The following is a 23,595-nucleotide window of genomic DNA, read 5'->3' as shown; positions in this document are numbered from 1 at the left end:
CTAATATTTATGTGAATAAGTTTAGAGACAAATCACCTTTAAATAAATGTTTAATGCTGCAGTGTAACCGACAGTAAAAGAAAATCCATACTGACAAGGACAGCATGTGTTTCTGTGTACAACATCAGCCTCTGGCTTCACGGCAGAGAAGGAGTCAATGTAACAAACCCTGTCCTGTAGCGCCCTCTGTTGGCCGACAGACGTGTTGCAGCTCTAATCAACCCTCCCCCCTCCTCTCACCTCTCCTTTAAGTCTGCAAACACGATCCTCCACAGGGCAAATACCTCAAAGGAAAGTAAAATCACAAGGATTTCCACGGAATAAGATTTCAAATGTGGTGATTTTATTCATGCTAAAGAGCTTGATCAATATAAACGGCAGGAAATAAACAGTAATAAATACAGCAAATCAGTCAGAAAATAATTCGCACTTGTTATTTAATTTAAAAAAAATAATAAAGTAGGAAGAACTCAAGTAATAGAAGAGATATGAAATTCAATTTGTCAAACTTGCGGAGTGATTGGGTACAGATGTTTATCTGCTCGGCGCCTCAGGAGCCGAACACATCTGGTGAGATAACAGATTCGATTCGTGTCCCAAGCAGGGAGCAGATTAGAGGAGATGATGTGGTGGATACATTCATCGCATTTAGGTCAGCTAGTTATCCACAAAAACAAAAACAAAAAAAATAAGTTTCAGAATCGAAAAGAAAAACGGAAACGGTTTTAAACAGAGCGTAGATGTTTCAGGTGTCACCTGTGCTTCATGCAAACCCCTGGAGAGTAGATAGTGAAAGTAAATCTACGTTGATGTACAATTAGAGCAGGAGTTGTAAAAGACAGGCCTTTCCATACTGGGGGAGAGGGAGGGGCTTGTTTGCATATCAAGAAACTGAAAAAATAAATTCATGTGTACAATTCGGGGGAAAAAACTGTTTCCTGTGTCTAGTAACCTCGATCTAGGCCCGTTAAGGTACAAAGTGAGACATTTCAAACCTCAAAAAAAAAAAAAAAGAGGGCAACGAGAGAGGATTACCTTTACATTAACTCTGTGTTCTAATAAATAAAACTATATTTAAATCTCAGTAGAGTTCGGGTAACGATAATCGGGTGCTGTAAACACACAATCCTCTCACAATCGCTGCTTTGACATTCCACACTTTGTTTTTTTTCTTTCCCTCAGGTTCACACAGACGTCGCACAACCAGTCAGACGTAGTAATAATAATAGTAATAATTTAAAAAAAATCATTCAGTAGTCAGCACATGAAATCTGAAAGTGACCCAGACAACCGACACGAGAAATGTGGCTCTGCAGCAGCATGCTAACCGCTAAATGCTAACATAGGAGTGGTGACAAGTTTTGAGAAGACCATAAGAGGACACGTCTCCCTCCGTCCTCCATCTATCCCCACATCCCCCCGTGTGGATGACTCGATAAAGCACAGTGACTAACACTCGCCCACTGAGGGGATAATTCAGTGGGCAGCATCTGGGCGTCTGTCTGCATCCCGCTGAGCGGTTCGTCTCTCAGCGAACACACAACCACACACACACACACACATAGCGAAGCACCCACATGAAGCTCATTAAAAAAGACCAACCAAGCAGAGGAGACGGGGGACAATTATCAGAATCAGTCAAGTCGGAAGCAGTGTCAGGAAAAGAAATAAATAAATTTAAAAAATCGAATGAGAAACACTGGGTTTCTCCAACCGTAAGTGAATAAATGTGCTCACACGATGTGCAACAAGATGTGCGACATGTTCTGGGTCCTTTGTGGGGGAATTTTTTTTAATTTTATTTTATTTTTTTACAGTACCTTGCTACGGTACAATATAGACCAAAAATCCATCTTTACTAAATCTCTTGTTCAGGGTAACAGCGTAGAAAACGGTCTGCTGTAACAATACTTTCATCGGTTTACAGTACCAGGAATAAAACTGTCTTCTTATCAATTTTATTTTATGTTTCTTTAAATATTTTGTTCCTGTCCTGTTTAATCGCAACCTTTTTTTCCAACGTAAATGTCCAGTCACACCAGAAACCGGTACAGCAGAATGAATCCACTCATAGTATTAAAGGACCTTGTTTTGTTGTCTTTGGCGACACCTGTGGCAGTAAGTGTGAACTGCAGGTGTGTTCTTTTACACTTCAGAGGAACCAAACGGTCGCCTGTGTCCCGGCGCTGTAAACACTGGATGTTTTATATGATTTTAATGAGTGGGTCACATTTTATTTTGCTTTGTTTGGTGACAGTGGTGAAATATTTGATATCTGACCCTTTAAAAGAATAGTAAAAAATTATATAAATAGCTTGTTATATGTAACCAAAGAAGACTAAATAGAATTACTGTAGTTTAAATAATAAAAATCAGTCAATAAAGTGTGTTTTAGTTTGATAAAAGCTGCAATAATCAAGTGCTGCTAATTTTCTGTCAATTAGATAATCAATTAATTGACCACGGTTGCATCGCTGGTCTATTCTAGCTAACTGTGCATAATTTTACCCAATAAAGTGTTTTATTAAAGAAGGGAAAAACATAGGTTTTTGGTGTGCTATTGACTCTCGTTTCAGAACCGTTTGGAAGCGTGTTGCATGAATCTGTTCCAAAAAGGACGAGGTTAAATGAAATCACGCGTCGCGAGGCTTCACAAAGTTGAACCCGACATCGTAGATTTGTGCAAATCAACTCCTGAACTGGTGTGACCGAGTTTTTTCCGAAGGACAAAAGGCAAAACTGACATTCTGTGACATTCAGCTGAATCATTGAGTCGGACCCGAAGTGAGACGTCGAGGCGGGACACGTCACGTAAAACACACTCTTAGCAAAATGGCTCCAAACAAAGCTCTTTGGTACATTCCTCTACCCCGTGAAATGTGAGTGACGTGAAATGTCGGTAAAGACCTTACAAAGGAATCGCACACATCAAAAAAAAAAAAAAGAAAAAAAGGTTGGGCACACCTGAGAAATATTAAAAAAAGAAAGAAGAGCGAGACATACGCCATAAACTGAGGCGCGAGGATTAAAAAAAGGGGCTAAAATGGAGCTGATAGAGAAACTCTTTGTTCAAAGACTCGGCAGTTCTCCTCACAAGATTACATTCAGTTACATCAGCCATACCTTGTTTTTCCTTACTAATTTATCCATCGCCAGCTCTGATCTGAAATAAAACAGGGGGGAGAAACGCAGCAATCACGAAGCGTTTCTCCCCTCAGAAGTCTGAGTAATGTGTTAAAACCCTTAGGCCAACATGTGCACACACACACACACACGGACACGCCGAGTTCATCTCCAGTGGATCCTCTCCTCGTCCTCGCAGCACCAGCTGATTAAGTCTCCTTAAGGCCAGCTCGTTAGGAGAGGGCCGTCTCCGTGGCAACAGCTCGGCGACATCGCGCCCGCGACGAATCGGACGTCAGTTGTCGGCGTCGGGGGGGAAAAAAAAACGCGTTTTCGTTTTTTCTTTTTTTTTGGTTTTAAAGTGTCAGTCAAGCGGCGAAGGCTTCGTCGCATTGTTCTCGTTCAGCCTCAGGACGTACGACGGGAGGCTGCGTGTGAACGTCGACGTCCCGCGGCGTTTCTGAAAGGAAAAACCGCCCGCCTGCCTTTTCAGCCTCCCTCTGATCTGAGATCTCGGAACGTTTTTTTTTTTTTTTTTATTATCTTTAGACCGCGCCCGCCGGCTAAAACGCCAGCAGACATCACCCGGATCAGTAGAACTTGTCGTCGATGCGAAAGTGCGGCCTGGTGACGTCGTCCGGGTTGAGGAAGACCGATATCGATTTCCCGGGGTTCTCCGTGACCAGCTGCTGCAGCCGCTGCGCCAGCTTGTCCTCCGACGGCGAGATGATGCCGTTGGCCGGCTGGTGCCCGGGGGAGCCGTGTCCGTTGGTGCCGCCCGCGAGCTCCTTCTTCAGCTGGCCCGCCTGCTGGGCCTGGTCCAGGGCCGCCCGGAGGTGCTCGCTGGGGTCCGAGCGCACGTGGGCCAGCTTCCTGGCCACCAGCAGCGCCTGGCTGTCGGTCAGGTGCTCCAGCATGTTGCACTGGGGCAGGAAGTAGTTGGGACAGTTTTTACCCAGGATGCAATGGGCCAGGTCGTCCAGGAGGCCCAGGAGGAGGCGGCCGGGGGTGTCGGCGTCGTGGCAGGACAGGTAGGCGTTGGGAAGGCGGTCGCAGGCCCAGAAGAGGAGGGTGCGCAGGTGGTAGAGGCTGAGGCCCGTGCGGGGACGGGCCAGGACGCGAGACAGCACCGCCTTGGCCGCTTGGAAGGCCTGCGCCATGGGGAAGGGGATGCACTTCTTCAGCTGGACCTGAACCCCGCGAGGCAAAACGCAAGAAGCATTAATGATCACATCCGGGAGAAAAAGGAAGGAGCTGTGAAACTAGACCGAACGGCCGCAACCCACCTCGCTGCGGGAGAACGCCAGCCTCCACTCCCTGTCGGGCCGACCGCCCAGAGGGGAGCAGCAGGGCAGCAGGTAGAAGCCGGATATGGCCTCCTCCTCCGTGATTTTGCCGTCCCAGAAGTGGTTGGCGGTCAGCCAGCCTTGGGCCACGGCGGGCCAGCCGCGGAACGACACCACGGGCAGCAGGTCGTACAGCACCCGGCTGGAGCCTGCCTGCAGGGAGGAAGAGGGCGGGGGGACGTTACAACACCGCTCCTCCCTCATCATGGATTTACTGGATAAAAAATGCTTTGCGCTGATTGTAGACACGTGTACCTGGAGGATGATGGTAGTGAGGGGTCCGTTCCTCTCCAGCCTCTCCGGGGTGGGGATGCCTCTCTGGGGGCTGCGCCTCAGCTCCTCCACCGCCTCGCTCACGACACCCCAGAACCAGTCGGTCACCAGGGAGGGGGAGAAATAGCAGCCGTCCAGAGACTGAGGGGAGCCCAGGGAGGGGATAGAGCCTTTACCTGAGCGGGGGGGGGGACAGAGGGAGGACACAGACTAATCTGATCACTCATTCATTTTTTATTATATTGCACGTTGTGCATCCTTATCCCGAAAGTTCCCAAATCTCGTGAGTGTTTTTGAGTAATGTACCCCTCCATTAAAGATCCCTCTATTAATGTGTTTAATAGATTACTTCACTGTTTTGGGGCCGCGCATTTCCCTCCATTCTTTGTTTGCTTCAACCGCTTTATTAAGAGTTTTAGTGAGAAAATAACTGGGTGAAATATGAAAAATGAAGCGGAGGCTGGAAAAATAATCCTCCCGGCGATTTTCAAGACACCATGAAGTATTGATAATGGATCAATGCTGAGTCTTATGCTGTGGATTTCCATTAAGAACATGTGGAAATGATGCATACCGCTGCTTTTTTTTTTTTTTTTTTTTTTTTTTTACAGCAGATCGTGCTTCTGGCTGATAGAGACGACAGGCTCTGTCTGAAGCAGCTTAAAAATTTCATTTGTCTCATTTATATGAAAAGAGTGTGGTTCTGATAAGGAATACTGAACCTGGATGGTTGATAGAAAGTGGTGCAGTGTATAGATAGGAAAAAGTAAAAAGAAGCAGAAAAAAGTTATTAAAGTATAAAAAAAAAATTAAAATGTGCAAAGAACAATTATTAAAATAAATTAAAGGACAAATTAAGAAATAGTGAAGCTACAATGATAAATTCCAGCCTGACTAAACGGCTCCATAATGTAACATCCAGAGCGAAGTGTTAAACCACAGGCATCTTGGGAGCTGAGTGAGATGAGCATCGCGCAGATCGATGCCGCGACTTAATCTGGAAAACAGCCGCGTAACATGGAAAACTTTGGATTGTTACTTTATTCTCATGAATGTTTCAGTGTTTACTTCGTTTTACATGAAATTATCTGAGTGAAACATGAACGAAATTCAACTGGCTCCCGTTGCTTCCTCTCTGCATCGACACGGCAACTTCACTGTTGTTTATTCCACTCCTCACCGCTCAATTGTACATTCTTGCTCACCCATCCACGGTTCAATCCATAAATTGCTTTCCTTAGTATCACTGCAGCTCTACTTTCTGTCCCTACTTTGTCCAACTTTTCCTCTTTGTCATTTCTAGGGTCTGACCGATAAATCATAGCAATTAGAAAATAATCAGTAAAAACGGTCAAATGTTGGCGCTGATGTTTACACTTATTTTTCACAAATAAAATGAAGGTAGTTTTTCTTAGGAATGAGTGTGTTACGTATCAAGTAGAGGATGTTGCGACTCCTTTCATGTCACGCTCCACAGTCACAGCCCACGGCAGAGTGAAGTACTACCGATGAGCCAGCAGCGCATCTACTTGCCTCAATGGCAAGTTTATAAGTAGTTTGTGAAATAAACAATAACTCAACAAGTTTCCCAATTCCCATGACGTGCCTCCTTGTGTCTGTCATGCTTAACTGATATGTTAACAAGCTAAAGTTAGGATAATAGCTTAAATATTACCCTTGCTAAACACTCTAACCCAGTCAGTAATGGCTAAAGTTAGAATAACGCTAGGATAACTAGCTTAAAAATTACCTTTAACCGAGTCAGTAATGGCTAAAGTTAGAATAACGCTAGGATAACTAGCTTAAATATTACCTTAAACCGAGTCAGTAATGGCTAAAGTTAGGGTAACGCTAGGATAACTAGCTTAAATATTACCTTTAACCGAGTCAGTAATGGCTAAAATTAGGGTAACGCTAGGATAACTAGCTTAAATATTACCTTAAACCGAGTCAGTAATGGCTAAAGTTAGAATAACTAGCTTAAAAATTACCTTTAACCGAGTCAGTAATGGCTAAAATTAGGGTAACGCTAGGATAACTAGCTTAAATATTACCTTAGACCGAGTTAGTAATGGCTAAAGTTAGGTAAGTAGAACTAGCTTAAATATTACCTTAAACCGAGTTAGTAATGGCTAAAGTTAGAATAACTAGCTTAAATATTACCTTTAACCGAGTCAGTAATGGCTAAAGTTAGGGTAACGTTAGGATAGCTAGCTTAAATATTACTTTGCTAAAGACTTTAACCAAGTCAGCAATGGCACAATGAACTAACCATAAGGTTACAGTATCTCAAAGTAATATTATGCTATATGTACTCATATACTCAGGCAGTTGCATGCTACCAGATCAGATAAGGAGCAAATTAGTATAATGCATCGCCGCCGTGCAAAAACCAGTGTGGGCTATATTTATTTCTGCAGCGCACGCATTGTTTTTAACTTATAGTGTCTATAATTTACATCTTTCTAACAAATGTTTAGAACTATATTTAAGCCATCAAAAGCAGGTATTTCATCGTTTTTTAAATTGAAAAATGTAAAAAATGAATCGGCTGATATATCCGTTATCGGAATTGTTTATGCCCTAATATCAGAATCGGCATCGGCCCCAAAAAGTCCATATCGGTCAGGACCTACTGATCACCATATTGTATGTTCTTCCCCCGTCTTTCCTGCGGTTGCGCTACTTGTTCTACTCACTCATCTCCCCCTCTTCCTCCTCCTCTTCTTCAGCGGGAAGGCCGTTCTCCTCCTGGCAGCAGATGTTCCAGCGGGACAGGACGTTGGAGTCGCAGAGGCGAAGGCTGAGCCACGAGTGGCAGGGCGGCGAGTGCCTCATGTCCAGGGTGACGGGCTGGTTGCGGTCGTGGAGCTTCAGGGCGGGCACCAGCAGGGTGAAATCCAGGTCGAAGTCGGCCCCTTTGGCGTAGTCGCCCAGATCCTCCGGGTTGAGGTCCAGCACGCCTTCGCGGGCGCCGCCTGAAAGCAGCAGGTACTCGTTGGCCACCGGGAGGCGCTGGTCGACCTTCTGGACCAAGCCTGGACGGAGATAAAGTGAAAAAAAGAGACTCGTGTTCAGCAACTTCCACGTTAGGAGACATTTGCATATAAGTCGGTGCGTCTCCGTCAGCAGAACTGATGTAAGGAGCAATAGGCAGAAAGGAGTTCAGCCTCATTCACAGCAGTGTGTGCACATTAAAATGAATTTCATATTCAGATGCACAGACAAGCTCAAGAGTATGTGCACCGGCTCTGGGAGGAAAAAAAAAAAAACACTTGCCGACCTGCTGTTTTTCTTTTGCCAGTCAGTCAGTTTCTGGCTTAATTTATTTGAGAGGTGCTGCATATATTTATGAGCCTGAGCCGCAGTAATATTGACACAAGAGAGTGTGAAATTAACAAGCCCACACACACACACACACTCGCGGCACCCACAGCGCTACACACTAATGATAATTTCAGAGGCTACGTATGTGCTCATCCAAGCCCTTAATGTAGTTTAAATACAGCCTGTACACAACACAAGGGACCTATAGCATGACTAGGCAGAGGCAACGCTCCTCTTTAAAGATTCACAGGCACCAAACAGAAAGAAATTACTTCATGAATACGACTCGGGCCACGTTTTTGTGGTTTGTTTAATGAACTGCTGAGCTCAGGCCGTAAGGAAGCCGAAAGATGCGCCGCCACATCCCAGAGTCCTAAACCGCATCCCTCCATCTCCTATCTGAACAGTTTATTTCGGGAAGAAACCAGAACCTCCAAATCCTTTTATAGATACTTCGCCCGTGTTGTGTGTATTCGCAGCCCTGGAGTCGAGTAAATTATGTTTTGCCGGCTTAGAAGCGTGACTGAGAAAAGGCTTGATCCTGCCCCTGCTGTCAAACCTGCGCCAACTCCCCAGCTCCTAAAGGTCAAAAGTGAGAATCGCGGACATTTCAGAAGCTTTCGCACGGGAGAGATTGTGAAAGTATGAGAGTTTATCCCCCCCCCTCCCCCTCCTCTCGCCCCAGGGCAGTTAAGCGGCGGCAGAAAGCTGAAACGGGGGCATCAGACCAAGCCGGGAAGGCCACGGCTGGGGGCACAAAGCTGCTAACATGATCCCTCTCATCCCGTTACATGGGCACGTAACCTTGCTGGGAGGATGCCATGTGATCTTTCCATGTAGAGGCATGTGTGTGTGTGATAGTGATAAACACTATTTGATTTATGGCGGTTCATTGTTTTGGTCCAACACGATCCTCAGGTCAAGAGAATGATAAATTAAAACCAGTATATCCCTACGCAGCAGCAGCAGCATCTCCACCCATTGTTTGCCACTTTAAATAAAAAGGTAAGGAAGTTTGATGAATTATAAATAAAAAAAAAAAAAAAAGGGGTGGCATCTGGAGACTGAAAATCAGCATCCGACTTAAGTCAAAATCAAATGTGCTGACGAGGATCTCTCTGGTGCTTTCATTTGGTAGTAAAGGAGTACAAAGAGAGCGCCTCGTTTGACGCCGCCGCCGCCGCGGAGATAAGCATTTGATGAGAGGAAGGGGAGTGGGAAGTTTGTGACGGCTCATCTTTCGGTGCCTTCGCATATCTCAGCAGAATTAGCTCATCTCTCTCTCTCTCTCTCCGGGAAGCCCTTCGCTTCCTGACTAGACTACAGCAGCTCATTCCTCTCGTACGACAGGAGCTCCCGCCGGACTTCATCCAGAGACGGCATTGTTCCTGTGGCTCTTCAGATTTCCCCCATCCCTCCCTTCCTCCCTCCCTCCCAGGACACCTGCAGGAGTTCCGGCTAACGCCGGCATTAAATATGAATGGGCTGTTTCGCTCCATGAAAGTGTTACTAGTTTTAAGTGGATAACTCTGTCAAAAGCGGTCTTCTGGGCTGTAAATCACGATAAGTAAAAACCAGCTTTAGCCCTAAAAGAGTACCTTTCTGTACCTGAGCTATTATTATAACACAATGCTCAAACTGAGCTTGACAGTTCGTGGATTCATACGGGTTTGAAGGCTTGAACTTGCGTGACCTCGCTTAAGGCTGATGCACACTATGTGCATTTTCCATCAATCTACACCCAATAGCCTCCCTCTGTCTGGGACTCTGTGTTCACATCGGTGGTAAAAACGTGGCAAAGCACCCATGAAAGCACCGATTGATGGGCGACAAAGCGGTATGGCGTCTAGCGCCGATGCCTTGCAGCGAGAAGGTTCTGGGGCCCCATCATCCAAAGACTTGCTGGTCAGGTTCATTGATGGTTTTTAATCAGCTGTACTGTGTTAAGTTGATTGTCCGTCTCTCTGTCTTAGCCCTGAGTTAGATTCTCTAGTATGATAAGACTGAACTTGGCAGCGAGCATGTCTAGTATCCACATGGCGAAGCATGGAGGTGTCAGCATCATACTATGTTGGTGATTTGCCAAAAGCAGGAACAGGGAGACTGGCAGATATTTAAGGAAAGGTTGAATGAAGCAAGAAAAAGAGAGATTTTTTTAAAGAAACCCTGCTACACTGCAGTGATCCGAGACAGTTAAGTCCCGAAGCACTGTGAAGGGGCTAAGTCTGTGACTGTCCTTAAGTGGTCCAGGGTGAATTCTATCATTATATGAGGGCTCATAGGAGTTGAGTAACCTTAAGGTAGATTGTTATGGTTTAAGAATGAAATAACTTCCCAAATGTACCAAATTCATTTTGGAAAAATTATGACAAATTGTTTTGTTGGACGAACCAGAATGTGCCCAAACTAATTACATTATGGGCCAATTTGAATAACCCCTTAACTCTACATTTAGTCTACCTCTATAAGGACTTAGTGCCCGTTTTAATTTGACTTTTTATAAAGTCAGTACTAAGCCTTCTGATATTACCTGGCAGTTCAGGTCGATAATAACCTGGAGTTTGTTCTCTTTACTTAAAAAGGTTAGAATAACCTCAGTTCACCAAGACTTGATGTGATGGGATCCCTCGAGTTACAAGCTGTCAAAAATATATAATCTGATGTGCTGTTTGAAGTTAGTGAATGTACAGTCGGGGTTAGGAAATATAACAGTTGCATCCTAAATGTAAAGTAAAGAGCTGAACCTGTGGAAAATGTTTTTGTTTTTGAGGATAAAACCCATCATATTTAACTCATCTCTCCTATATTTGAGGTAAGTATTAGTGCATGCAATAAAGTACGACTGATTTCTTATCAGAACTTGAAATCTGTTTGACTGGAAAGATGGAGAAATGGGCACAAATGGTGGACGGGCAGATCAAAGCGGAGAATAAAGGGGAAGCGACGGTGTCGGGGAGAGGAGCGGATCAGACGACAGCCAAAAGGCAGCGAATTTTGAAGCCTCCGATTTGTTTGGGTTTTTTTATCTGCCACTGATAAATTGGGTCAAATAGGCGAGCAGGAGGAAAAAAAGTGATGAAAAAGGAGAATAAAGAGAATCTTATCTCTGCGGTTTGAGTTAGAGTGGAGAGCGCGGAGGGAGAACTGTATCAATTAGCGAGGCCTCTTCAGTCTCCACAGTGGCTGCGGGAAGTCTGAGGTTGTTCTAAAGAAGACAATCTACTTTTTAATCCCAACTCTCAAAGCGACGGTCGCACACTTTATTTACTGAGCATCTGCTGGAGAGGAGCGTGCGCGCACACATGAACACACCCGGGCATATAGACACACGCGTGCTGAAAATAGAGCTGGAATGGAGTCAGTCTAGGCTGGTTTCACAGCTACGGATTAAAACTAATCCTATAAGAGATGTCTCTGAATGAAGATTTCCATTAACAGCAAGTTTTTTCGCTAAGTGCTATTTCTAAACTAGACTCAATTCTATGTCTGTGAAATGACTGTATATAATGGTTACTGGGTTCTTCAACAGTGTGAGTGTGTGGTAATAGGAAAAAACCTACCTGGCTGCCACTGAGTATTTCCAATTTCATAGATAAATGTTTTCTTGGGAGACTAACAGTAAACTCTGGTATGAATTAAATCACCTCTTTATTTTATAAATGTATGCATGGATACTTCCTCTTGGCAAGAGAAGTGTTTTGGACATTTCAATTCAATAGTCAACAGTGAAGTCAGTCCTCTGAACACAAGATAAATATCATGAAAAAAGTATTAATTTATTATTGTTTCAAAATCCATACAGTGATTACTTTTACCAGAGCTCATTTTTTTCATTGTCATCTGTTATAGGACCTTGTATATACACCGTACTTATTTTATTATTATTATTATTATTATTTCTAACTGTCAGCCTCTAGGTCCTTTATGACTGCTTCATGGTGTGGTTGGCATGGCAACTTGTAGTGAGCATGATGTCACATCCTGTTTCTATAATGTCAAATAACTAACTAAAACTAAACTTCACTACGCATCAGTGTTATATTAACTACCTGAAATGAATGAAAGGAAAAAAATGATTGTATTTTTGTGTTTTAGTTTGATCCAAGTCCCATCCACTAACATGATGGAACATAAGACCTATACTGCAGCCAGTCACCAGGGGGAGCTCTACTTGCTTTGACTTCACTTTAGAGGAGCTGTTCCACCATCTTTATTTAAACTGTCTATGGCAGGGGTGTCAAACATAAGGCCCGGGGGCCAAAACTGGCCCGCCAGAGGTTCCAATCTGCCCCCGTGGGATGAATTTGCAAAAATGACACTGAAGATAACAGCTGAAAATATTCAATAAAATAAGAAATTGCACTTGCACCTTGCACTTCATAAGAAATTTACAGTTGTTCATTACATGTACTTGTATTTCTTTACATTAAAGTAAAGGAGTTGTCATTATTTACAAGTTAATAAGCTATTGTGTTACTGGTCTGGCCCCCGAGAGATCGAAGTGTGTGAGTGTGGCCCCTTTACTAAAATGAGTTTGATACCATAGACTCTATCGTATGGACCTACATGTTAAACAGCCTATCTAAATCGAGGGTCTCCAAGTTTCGGTTATGAATTAAGGCTGGTTTTACACTAAAGATTTACAAGTGTAGGAGCAGAAGACTATAATCATATCAGTTACATAGAGATTTAAAACCCACAACTACAGACAAATAGAGAGACGTACAGGAAGTAAACAAGTCGCCATAACTCTCATGCAGTGGCAACTCCCTTTAATGTCGTCAATGTCTGTTGCATGTTTGCATTCGAGCTTTCGTAAGAACGGTAAAACTCCCCCAGCTACATGTCAGGCCCCTGCATGCCCTCAGACCGACTGTGTTCTCATTAAATCTCTGCTCAGTTGTCTAGACGTCTCCCCTCCACCCTCCCTCCCTCCAATCCTGGTTTGAAAAACCTTTTCCGCTGTTTTTCCAGACGTCATTTCAGAATCATCATCTCAAACTGTAGATGCTTCGGAGCGATTACCTAGTGAGGTTCTCCGAGTGCCTATTTCACAGCATCTCTGTGCAGTGGTTGGTGTGTATCTCTTACCTCTATGTGACCTTTGTGTTATTTTAGACAATAAAACTTTAATACAGCAGCAGAGTGCTGCATTAAAATTTATCTTAAAGCAGCCTCGCCCCAAAATGAAAAAAATTCAAATTTTTTTTTTTTTTTTTTTTTTTACAAATGAGGTCAGACTAATATAGTCTCAACCGGATGTTATCGGCACTTCTCGCAGCCTCACCTCGCGCGCTAATAGCATGATTAATCCCAGACAACCCCCGCCGCTGAAAGGTGAGCCATTCAGCCGCCGTGCTGTTTATGAATTCATATCAAAGCAGAAAGATGAGCTCCAAAATAGGGGCTTTTAGAAGAGGAGGATTGGAGTTCGTCCAGTTCAATCTGATTGTTGGGGATGTCTCAGATCACTGAGCCAGGTGTGTGTGTGTGTGTGTGTGTGTGTGTGTGTGTCGGTGTGTGTGTGACAGCGAGTGAATGCGGTTAATAGAAGAAACGGGGCTGAGAGTGATGACAGACATGCTGGTAAATCACCTGCAGAGAGAGGGGATGCGAGGAGCTGTCGGTGTCTTCGCGCTCCTCGTTTCGGCTTTGATGCCGGTTACACCGCGGTGCCATGTCCCGCTAAATGACAGGCAATTATCACTGAAAGAAAAAAAGCCTCGCTGCAGTTTTTCATTTTAGGGCAGCAGGCCCTTTTTTTTTTTTTTTTTTTTTGAGAAACCACCTAAAGCGTACAGTGACTTGTAATATCCTGCCTAAAGAGGAAAGGCGACAAATCCTCCACAAAGGCCAATTAAGTCTCACATTAACTACTAATGAAAGTAATTAACTCATCTGCTCTATATTTGCTCTGGTCCTCAGTGTGCAAACGTTATAAGCAATCTGAGAGCAAAAGAACTAGATAACTTGCTCATCACTTCATACAAATGGGTCTTTGTTAAACACACACTCAAGACTGACTCTAAAACGGAGATTTTACAATTTAAAACAAATTAAAACATAAAATAAAATCAAGCTACAACTAAACTGACTCCTTGAACCATATTCAAGGTTCCAAGTATGTAGAGAAAGACTGTATATAAAGATGGATGCCACGGGAAGCTCAGTGGACCGGCTCCAGCCGCCGCCATCTTGGGCATGAAATGCATTTTCGGATCAATCGCAGGTGCACGTCAAGTTACAGCGTAGGGTCTGGCTTCAACGTGCTGTGGGACTATAAATTACGCTTAGCTCCCAGCTAAAAAAAATCAACAAAAACGTGGTGGTCAGGTGGGCGAAGGCCTAAACAGATGGCAGGCAACCAATGAGGGCAACCACGAGAGATGGGCATCAATAATAAAGAATCAGTTCCAAATGGTTCCATTCACTGATATCATTAGCTTTCATGCTCATTGATTCCCTTTATTGATGCTAAATCTTCACATCCCAGTCCAGATGGTAGCGATAATGCACCTAAAAGTTGTTTTCCAATCTCCATAAAACGAGTTATGTGTAACTAAGCATTAACACAGTTTTAATCCTTGCATCATACAAAACTTCAAACCTCTTTTGGTTGTCATGAATTGTGATATTAGCTATAGAGCGTATGCTCTGACGCCACTGCCACCTTGGGCCACGCCCCTGAGTGGCAAAAACACAGTGACATGTATCAGTAAATACAGCGACACCGGGAAAAATGTGGATTATCAGATCAAATTAAGGACAGTTGGACTCGACAAACTAGTGTGGATTTAGAAAAGCTGGATCAGCCTCAGTTTCAGTTGGTTTAGGTTAGTTTTAGTTAATTTCAGTAATGATAAATTTGACAAATCTGTTGGTTCTGTCAATCGCACAACAGCTCTTCACATTTTTTTTAAATTAATTTTATAATTTAGACGCCATTAAAGCCTGTGATTCAAGCTAATGCTGCTAATCTCAATTCTCAACTGTCACTTTTGGGCGTAACCATGGAGACATCGCTTGCGGTGACGTCAATAGAGACCACAACCTTGTACCAGGCTGTTAGCATGTTCATGTCTGCTGTAAAGTTGGGCATTTTAACACAGAGGCCTATGAGGAGAACCCATTTTAGGAAGTGCAATTTTTGTCACTTTTGTTTTGGATTCAGTTTTGATCCGTGGAAGTGTGGCCCCCTGGTCTTACAGTCTCTGGTTGAGTGGGTGCAGAAAAAAGATGAGGTCAGTGTGTCTGATCCGGAGATCTGAACTAAATTTCACATGAATTACAACACAATAAGTTTAAGGATTACCACAAAGCGTGAACCCTTGAGGGAGGTGTGTGACGAGCCAACGTGCGGTTAATGCAAAAATGCTAGCTAACTCAGACAGCTGCACCCGGCTCAGAAAGACGATAGACCAAATTAGTCCTCCTTCTTTTGCCTTAAGTGTGATTATGAAAGGAGAAAAACACATACAATGTCAGCCGCGGTTATTACAGTCAGCAGGATGGCACATTACGCCACGCAATGTCAAAACACTTCTCATTTAACGTGACACATAAAACAAGCCGCATTAAATTAGGCGCCATGAAAGACGTGCAATGTCGACGGCTGCGTTCGCTGTGTTTTAAACGGCGCTCGGTCGTTAGCCGAGGTTGTGAACTGAATGAGCATCAACGAAATTGCGTTCTGCAGTCATTTTCCCTGACGTGCCAGCTTTCCAGCAATTAAGATTTAAACGGCGCGGCGTGCCAAAAAAACAAAAGGGGAAAAAAAAAAAAAAAGGTGTCAGTGAACAACAATGACCATCATTTATGGCAGTCAAGTGGATGCTCATCTGTGCTTTTTGGCACTGGTGCGTCTAAGCTAATGAAAACTGAACAGAAACAAAGCCCATCTAATCAAATACAAATATTTCACTCATCTTCTGTGTCTGCAGCGCCACAATTCTTGCCCGGCTGCCAAATGAAGACGGGCCCCTCGAATCCAAAATGGCATTAACGGAGAATTAGTCAGGCAGAGCAGCCGTCGAGGGCCCGCCGGTCCGAGCCAGCCATGAAAACCAGAGGTGGGCTTGAAGCATCGGAGCCCGGCCTCCCAATAAGCCACAAAGTCCCAGCAGTGGAAACAGTATCCAGCTGAGAATCAGTCACACAGAAGCCCGGCAGCATTAACAGACTGTAGCGAGGCCCGTCACTGCACTGATTCAGCCAGTCTGGGCGAGTGAGCCGCTTTCCCAGTGGGATAAACTTGTTATTGTGATGGTTAAAATCAAACCAAGGGAGATTTTTTTTTTTTTCCCCCTTCTCAAAAATAAGAGATGCATCACACATCATGTACAAGTTTTTTGAAGCCTTAAAAAGGCTGGAAAGTTAAGTTTGGGGGGGAGAAATATAGTTGCGAGACAAATACAGAAAATATTAAAAGTCACAGTGGGGGAAATAAAAAATAAAAAAAGTGATGTTCCACTCTGACTGACATGTTTGGATGCAGCTCCCCGACTGTGAAATAGGAGAACCAGAGATAGGCAAATGCACCGGCTTCAAAAAGAGAAGAAATGTCTGTTTAGACTCACATTTAGCTGAAAAGGAAGCACATATCACGCTCTGCGAGTCGTCAAATTCAAGGGACATGCAGCACTTGCAAATCAACGCGACGGCCTGAATCCTCTCTAAACTATTTTGTAACGCGAGCTGTTTACAGTCGGCTCTTAAACCTCCCGAAACTGCATTAGGACAACTGTTAACATACAACACTACCTTACCTCATATTCTGAATGAAGAACAAATATTTTCTCTTCTGCAATGAATTAGCTTTCCGCTTCGTTTTTTTGCTAACGGCAAAAAAGTCTTCTTCGTCTGTTGGTTTGACTGGGAACAAGCTCGAAGGTGCATTACTGCCACCTAACTGGTTAGACTGGGTAAACTGGTGATGTGCAGCCTCATTCTCTCTGCCGTTACTTGACTGATGTCGAGAGGATTTGAGCCGCTCCTCTGTTAGCGTTAGCAGAAGCCTTTTCAGATGAGTGTGTGCATCATAGTTGTATTTCAGGAGTGACGTGTCACGGTACAATGGGCTTCATCTTTAGCCAAGTATTTCCACACACTTGATGAACCGCTGCTAGTTCGCTGCTGGACTCCTCGTCCGTCTTCTAGGAGGCGTCCCTGTCGTTAGTGTCACATGATCAGTGACTAGTCGATGCTTAAAGCGTCACAGCACAGCAGTGAAGTTGACAAACTGAGTATTCAACGGGCCTGTTTGAGAAATTGCGCAGCTTTTAACCACTGATTTATAGTCGTCTTGAGCCTGACCATGTTCCTCCATACTTTTGTGTTAGGAACCATTTACTTGGAGATAATAATAAAACGCATCTTTCCTCACAGATCACGGTTAACTTCACGACTTGGGAGGAAGTAACTCAGGCGCACCTCACCCTCTGCTGTCTTAACTTAACTCCCGTCACTTATCTTCGTTCAAGCCCTAATGTCGACAGTCAAGGGGTCTAAGTGTGAAAAATGGCGCCAAACAGAGGGAGGCTGACTGTAGGAACTGGAAAGTAAAAGTTTGCACCTATCAGTCCTTGTGATGAATTCTTTGTCCATTTTCTTCAAAATCTCAACATGAAACACTCAGGTGTCGGGAGGAAGATGAACCCTGAACTTAAGCCTCTCCAGCCGGCTGACAAACTACTGAAAAGTCGCCGACGCCGTTGCGGTGCGTCTGAGCCCAGCGTCAGACCTATTCCCGCATTCATCATAACTTTTGGTTTTTCAAAAGGTTTGTACAGTGGTCCCCGTGCCTGAAGGCGAACCACGGTGTTTACTCAAATGCGGGGTTAATAAGAGCCTCTTCTTGGATCTGTCAAGGCTGTAAAGAAAATCGCTGGGTGCGAGCTTAATCTCTTTTCTCCACCCGTTTCCCTGACAGCGAGCAAAGCCCGGCGGGGATCCTTTCTGCAGCCCAAACTTTATAAAAGCCTGGCAAAAAATAAAATAAATAAATAAATAAAAACACCTGTGTAGAGCATCCATGCACACGCCCACACCTGAGCAGCAGCAGACTGTAACAGCGGACCGGCGCTCTGTAACAGGCCTCTCCATCAAGAGGACGGTATTTGCCTTTTCATCCTCCGCAGGGGCCGCTAATGCGCCTACCGCACTTTACTTTACATTCCTAGAACCCAACATCAACTGTTGAAAGCGCAAAACTTATTTTTTTTTATTATTTTTTGCGTTCCGCACCGTTGGGGCCGTCGCAGCGGGCGGTTTAGGAGGAACGAAAATACCAGCAAACCGTTGGTGATTATGCAGGAAAAAGAAACAGAAAGGGGGGAAAATAATAGAAGCTACCATGAGAGCGGGAGCAAAGAGGAAAGAAGAGGGATTTGTGTCAGAAATCCAAACAAAGAGGAGGGAGGGGGGGGTGTAAAAAAAAAAAAAAAAGAATATCTGCCTGTATGTGGCGACACAATAAAATGACAGAAACAGGCCTGGATTTCCGTTTTTGATTCATGCCATTTCTCCCTGGGTGAAGGCGGCCTGTTTGATGGAGCTATTTCAGCTGGGTGAGAAGACTAAAGCGGAGCAGGAGCGAAGCGCCGAAACTAGGAGGAGACGTCTGTCAAACCCGGCAATAGCAGCAGATTTCACAGGAAGAGCGGAGCCGGGGTTGATATTCTGGGACGCCGACGAACACGGTGGCTCTCTATAGACTGACAGAGAGGAAGCATTTACAACATTGTAAAAGAAAATAAATAGATAAATAAATAAATAAAAAATGGAATAGAAAAATATGTATCCGAGTTGAAAAAAAAAGAAAAGAAACGGCCTAAAACTTTCACGAGACGGGCCCAACGCGCCTCGTTTGCCGGGACAGACCGAGAGTGACATGACAGGAGGAGGGTGACAGGACAGCAGGGAGGGAGGAGAGTGCCACCTATTGGAAAAACAAACACACTTCACTCCTCACTCATCTGACAAATCAGACCCCGTGTCTCACTTAACCCACCCCCCCTTCAGCGGCGCGCGGCGATGCCGTCGCCGTGAAACCGATCTGCACGAGAAACGTGCTTTAAATGCGCTGCTGCTAATTATAACGGCCAAGTGATAATGCGCCTGTCAAAAGGTTTTAGCTGAACGTGCTGCACCGGGTTCATCGTTTCAGGACAGATTAGTTCAGCGCCGTTAATTGTTTTTATGTCGCGCGTTCGTCCTCGTGGCTTCAATTAAATCTCAAAAGCAGAGCGACACTTTAAATAGAGATCGACCGATACGGATTCTTTTTAGGGCCGATAACTGATACTGATTTTTTTTTTCCCCACTTCAGCAGTGGCCGATGCTGCCGTTTTTTTCTGAGCTGATATTCCTCCCTCTCCCTCAATTTAACCAAAAACAAAGAATTCTAGGGCCCGAGCCTTGAGCCCAGATGTTCAGATTTACAGTAATTCAACAATATTTCACCACAACTTATCACATCTTGCATATGGCACAGCTTCTGTCCGGCATCATACTTTCTAGCTTCCGGCTTTCTGGCCCCAGTTGAATCTCCCTCACATGTGGACTAATCCCGTTGCGACATAAATCCCACGAAACCAGGGAGAGAGATTTCTAACGAGACAAGGTGCGAGAAACGTTCTATGTTTGAAATGATAAACAAATAAAAGCCACTGCAAAGTTCCTCCCCAACCTCCCTGCAAAACGACCAAACAGCACGACGGGCAGATGCATGGCAGCGTCAGTACGGAAGAGCCTTTAATCACATAAAATGCAGCGCGGGTGCCAGCGTGGCTTAGTGCGCGGGAAGCCAACAGATCATACTGTGATTTTGCTGGACGCCGTCCAGGTGACAATGTGTCTAATAGCGTGTGTGAGAGAGAGCGGAGCAGGGCGTTCCTGGAAAAAGGCTGCTCATTCCCCCGGTCACAGTGTAAATACACAACAGGACAGAACAGGTGGGAGGACAAAAGCCACGGCAGCTGATTTGTAAAAGGAGCATAAAGACCTGCTTCAGTTATGATTTAGTGAAATGTTGTAAACATTTTGAGGTATGTGCATATTTGTACGCGGACGATCAGCACTAATATCAGGTATTTTTAGAAAAAAGTAACCGAGAGACTTTAATAGATGAATAAAAAACTCAGATTTTCCACATTATACAGCCACAAACACCAAACTATCGCTCCGTTCGACTCCCCGTTCACACCTGGTGTGAAACGCGCGTCCCGACTACAGGTGTGAACGCGCCCGAGACACGTTTGAGGTCTGATCGCACGTCACATTTGGACACGGTGCGAAAAAAAAAACTGTCATCTGATCTTTGGAAACAGCTGGCGACACATGTGGAGAAGCATTTTTTGTTAATACCAGGCGCGAACACACGTACACCGATCAGGCATAACATTATGACCGCCGACTGAATAAAAATGATGTTTTGACGATTCGGTGTTCTGCCGGGAGACGTTTTCATTCATTTAGATGTTGCTTAGACATGTAGCACCCACCTAGACCAGGCCAGACACCCCCACCTCATAGCAATGACACTCCTTGATGGTAGCAGGATGCAGCCTGACGCACACATCAAAACATGAATAACAGCACGAGGTGTCGACCTGGCCTCCGAATTCACTAGATCCCAAACTGATCCAGTATCTGTGGGATGATCCACACTAGCACCGCCAACGACACACTGTTTCCACACGCCACAAGTGAACGTCCACATCCACACCCGAACCCCGGGGCGCGACGTGCGAATTGAAAAGCGCATATTCACCGAGCATGTTGAAGATGAAGTCCTTGGCCGTGTGGACCTCCAGCGCCGTCTGGTCCCCGAACTCGCCCTGCTCCAGCACCACCAGCTCGGACACCTGCGCGGACAGCTGCTCCAGCGTGGCCCCCGAGCGGAAGTCCACCTCCGACAGCTTCTTGGCGGGGGCCGGGGAGCGCGGCGACGTCACCGCGCTCATCAGAGAGTCCATCTCCGCAACCCTGCGCGGCGAGGAGGAGGAGGAGAGGAAACGGGACGTGAATTCAGGGCCTATACGTTAAGTGGCTGCAGAAGGAAAACGGATCGCCCGCTGTCGCACCAAACGGCTCCCCTGAGGGACTGAGGGGTGGATAATAAGCAGTGGCTCCCGACGTGACTATTCAGCACCCTGGAAATAAACACGGGCTCCGGTTGATCTGTTTAGAAAGTTCAGAAAGTGTTGCTGAGGCTTATTTTTTTATTTTTTTTTGTACAACGCCGCCTTTGTTTTCCCCACGGTGACTCATGAGCCGTTCACGTAACTCCGGGAAATAACGTTTCACAGCAGAAAAGGCGACAAAAATGACGCTCAGTTTCTCAGCCAGCTTCAAACTAGCGTTTTTTTTTAAAGAATACTTTTATTTCTGACACGACAGAGAAAATTTTATTCCGAGCACGAGAACCAGGGGTGTGATTAGGGCGCAGTCAACAGGTTAAAGTGCAGACGCAATAGTTTGCACAGCGGGGCGAGACAAAATAATCAACCTTCCGATAATTATTATTATTTTTAAAGCCAGACTGTTGTTCTAGTTAGAAAATGTTGTAAAAAAAAGTTTAAACCAAAAAAAAGAAGTTTGTGTGAAAAATATAATATTCCCTGAACTTTTTAAAACTCGAGCCTTTTCGTTTGTTTGTATATTTGTTCCATTTCTATTAGTATCGTAACTATTTTTTTGCATTGTTTTACTTTTACTGCGACTTTGTCAATACAAAACAAAAATAAAGGTTTGCCGTAAAGTGAAAAGGGCGTCGCGTTACGTCGTTATAAACGCACAACATAATAAAGGGATGTTTGTTAAATGTTAAGGCAAAAATCAGTGCAATTAAAGATGCAAGTCAAAAAAAAAAAAAGAAAAAAAAAGTTGCAGTGTAAACAAAGCAGAGTGGAGAGGAATGTCAACATGGCCTCTGTCTGCTCCACCGAACCGGCTCAATTAGCGAGTTAGCTTCGACGTAGCCGCTAAGCTATTAGCCGGTGGAATTAGCCGGTGACACTTAACTCGGGCTAATTAAAATAGTTCGCGAATAAGGCAGTGCACTAGCACGGGGTGCACCCGATATATATATATATATACCGCGTGGCTCCTACGTCCGCTTATAAGCGCGCACCACATCAACTCGCAGCGGCTACGGTGCCTCGACCACACACACACACTAAAGGTGGCTAATTTCTGTTATTAGCCAACTAGCTTTATCAAATTAGCATGCAAACTGACGGAGGAGACGAGTGGGGAGCCCCACGCGGAGACACACACTAAAATCTATAGACACTCAAGAGGGAGAGAGGAGGTGAGGAGGGGGGGAGGCATGCACCCACAGCTCGGATGTCTCCTAGCTTCCGAGTGTGATCCCAGAGAAATGATTAGCTACCCGGCTAAAGCTGTCAAACATCGCGAAATGGCACACACCCTTTTTTTCTTTTCTCTCTCTCTACGTGGCGAGGCGAAGGCAGAGACTCTTCGCTATCTTCTGCGTTCACTGTTTTCGCGATCCGAGCGCAGATCCTTCAATCCGCCCTCCTCAGCTGTCATTTCCAACAGGTCCCGGCCGCCGCCGTCTTCCCCCTGGCAACACCGTCCCAAAAAACCACGGTCCGTCCTGCTCAGAGGATCCAGGGATTAACGCGGTGTGTGTGTGTGTGTGTGTGTGTGTGTGTGGGGCTCGACTCACACTGCACAGGGGAAAAATAAATAAATAAAAAATACAAACGGATTTGTGAGGTCAGGTTTGATGATTAAAATTGCGCGTCCCAGGAAAAGAAGATCAAGGCAGAGCCGTGGTTCAGTGGGAGTAAAGGGGAAGCGCAAGCCTTGTGTTTTGACGCACGGGCGCGTCAAAACACGTCTCCTGTTTGGTGCAGCTGGGCACAAGGGGGTGGGGGGGGGCAGGAAACTGGAGATTTAGAGTCTTAAGGGTTAATGACACGAGGAGTTTGCATGCACCGAGCTGTTGTTTAACGCTAAATCCTCATATGATCACATGTAGAAATAATCACGGGGGATTACTAATGCTATTAGTAGCCGTCGTTCTGTCTTGGCTTTGTGTAATGGTTTGGGTTGGAACAGTTTTTTTCGGGTGAGGATGAGCACCAAGATTGACATAATTAAAAAATGAAATAAAAATAAGGGAATTATATGTTTACTCGAACCTTTTTTTTCTGTTTTCACTCGCTTCTGTGTTTATTTACCTGTATTTCTTACTCTATTGCTTCATATTTGTCCTCATATTTGCTTCATATTTGTTTTTTATTATATATATATATATATATATATATATATATATATATATAATATACATATATATATATATATATATATATGCACATTTATTTATTCACGTAAATTCAAGATTCAAGGACTATTTTGTGCACATACAACCTGGGTACAATAGGAATTTTAGTGCCCAGTTCTACATGTGTCAGTCAAAAAAAAAGTAAAAAAGTTTAAAAGAAATTATCTAAGGGAGTTAGTCAGCAAAGAAAACAAGAGAAAAAAAAACATTGAT

The 23,595-nt window shown here is 44.5% G+C and overlaps 1 protein-coding gene across 1 annotated transcript; it reads right to left on the bottom strand.

Moving 5' to 3' along the window:
• Positions 1-321: 321 nt before the first annotated feature.
• On the bottom strand, positions 322-22,907 carry tmem102 (transmembrane protein 102). Its single transcript, XM_047608898.1, has 6 exons — positions 22,500-22,907; positions 20,839-21,053; positions 7,442-7,780; positions 4,725-4,918; positions 4,410-4,622; positions 322-4,313 (listed from the first exon to the last, which is right to left on the bottom strand). Exons 2-6 carry the CDS (start codon positions 21,041-21,043, stop codon positions 3,714-3,716), a joined length of 1,551 nt encoding a protein of 516 aa, XP_047464854.1. The 5' UTR covers positions 21,044-21,053; positions 22,500-22,907; the 3' UTR covers positions 322-3,713.
• Between the last annotated feature and the right edge of the window lie 688 nt (positions 22,908-23,595).

The sequence above is a fragment of the Mugil cephalus genome, chromosome 1 (genome assembly GCF_022458985.1).
Source record: "Mugil cephalus isolate CIBA_MC_2020 chromosome 1, CIBA_Mcephalus_1.1, whole genome shotgun sequence".
In the NCBI taxonomy this organism is placed as follows: domain Eukaryota; kingdom Metazoa; phylum Chordata; class Actinopteri; order Mugiliformes; family Mugilidae; genus Mugil; species Mugil cephalus.
Note: the sequence above shows the minus strand (reverse complement) of the source record. Positions and strands in the feature narration are given on the sequence as shown.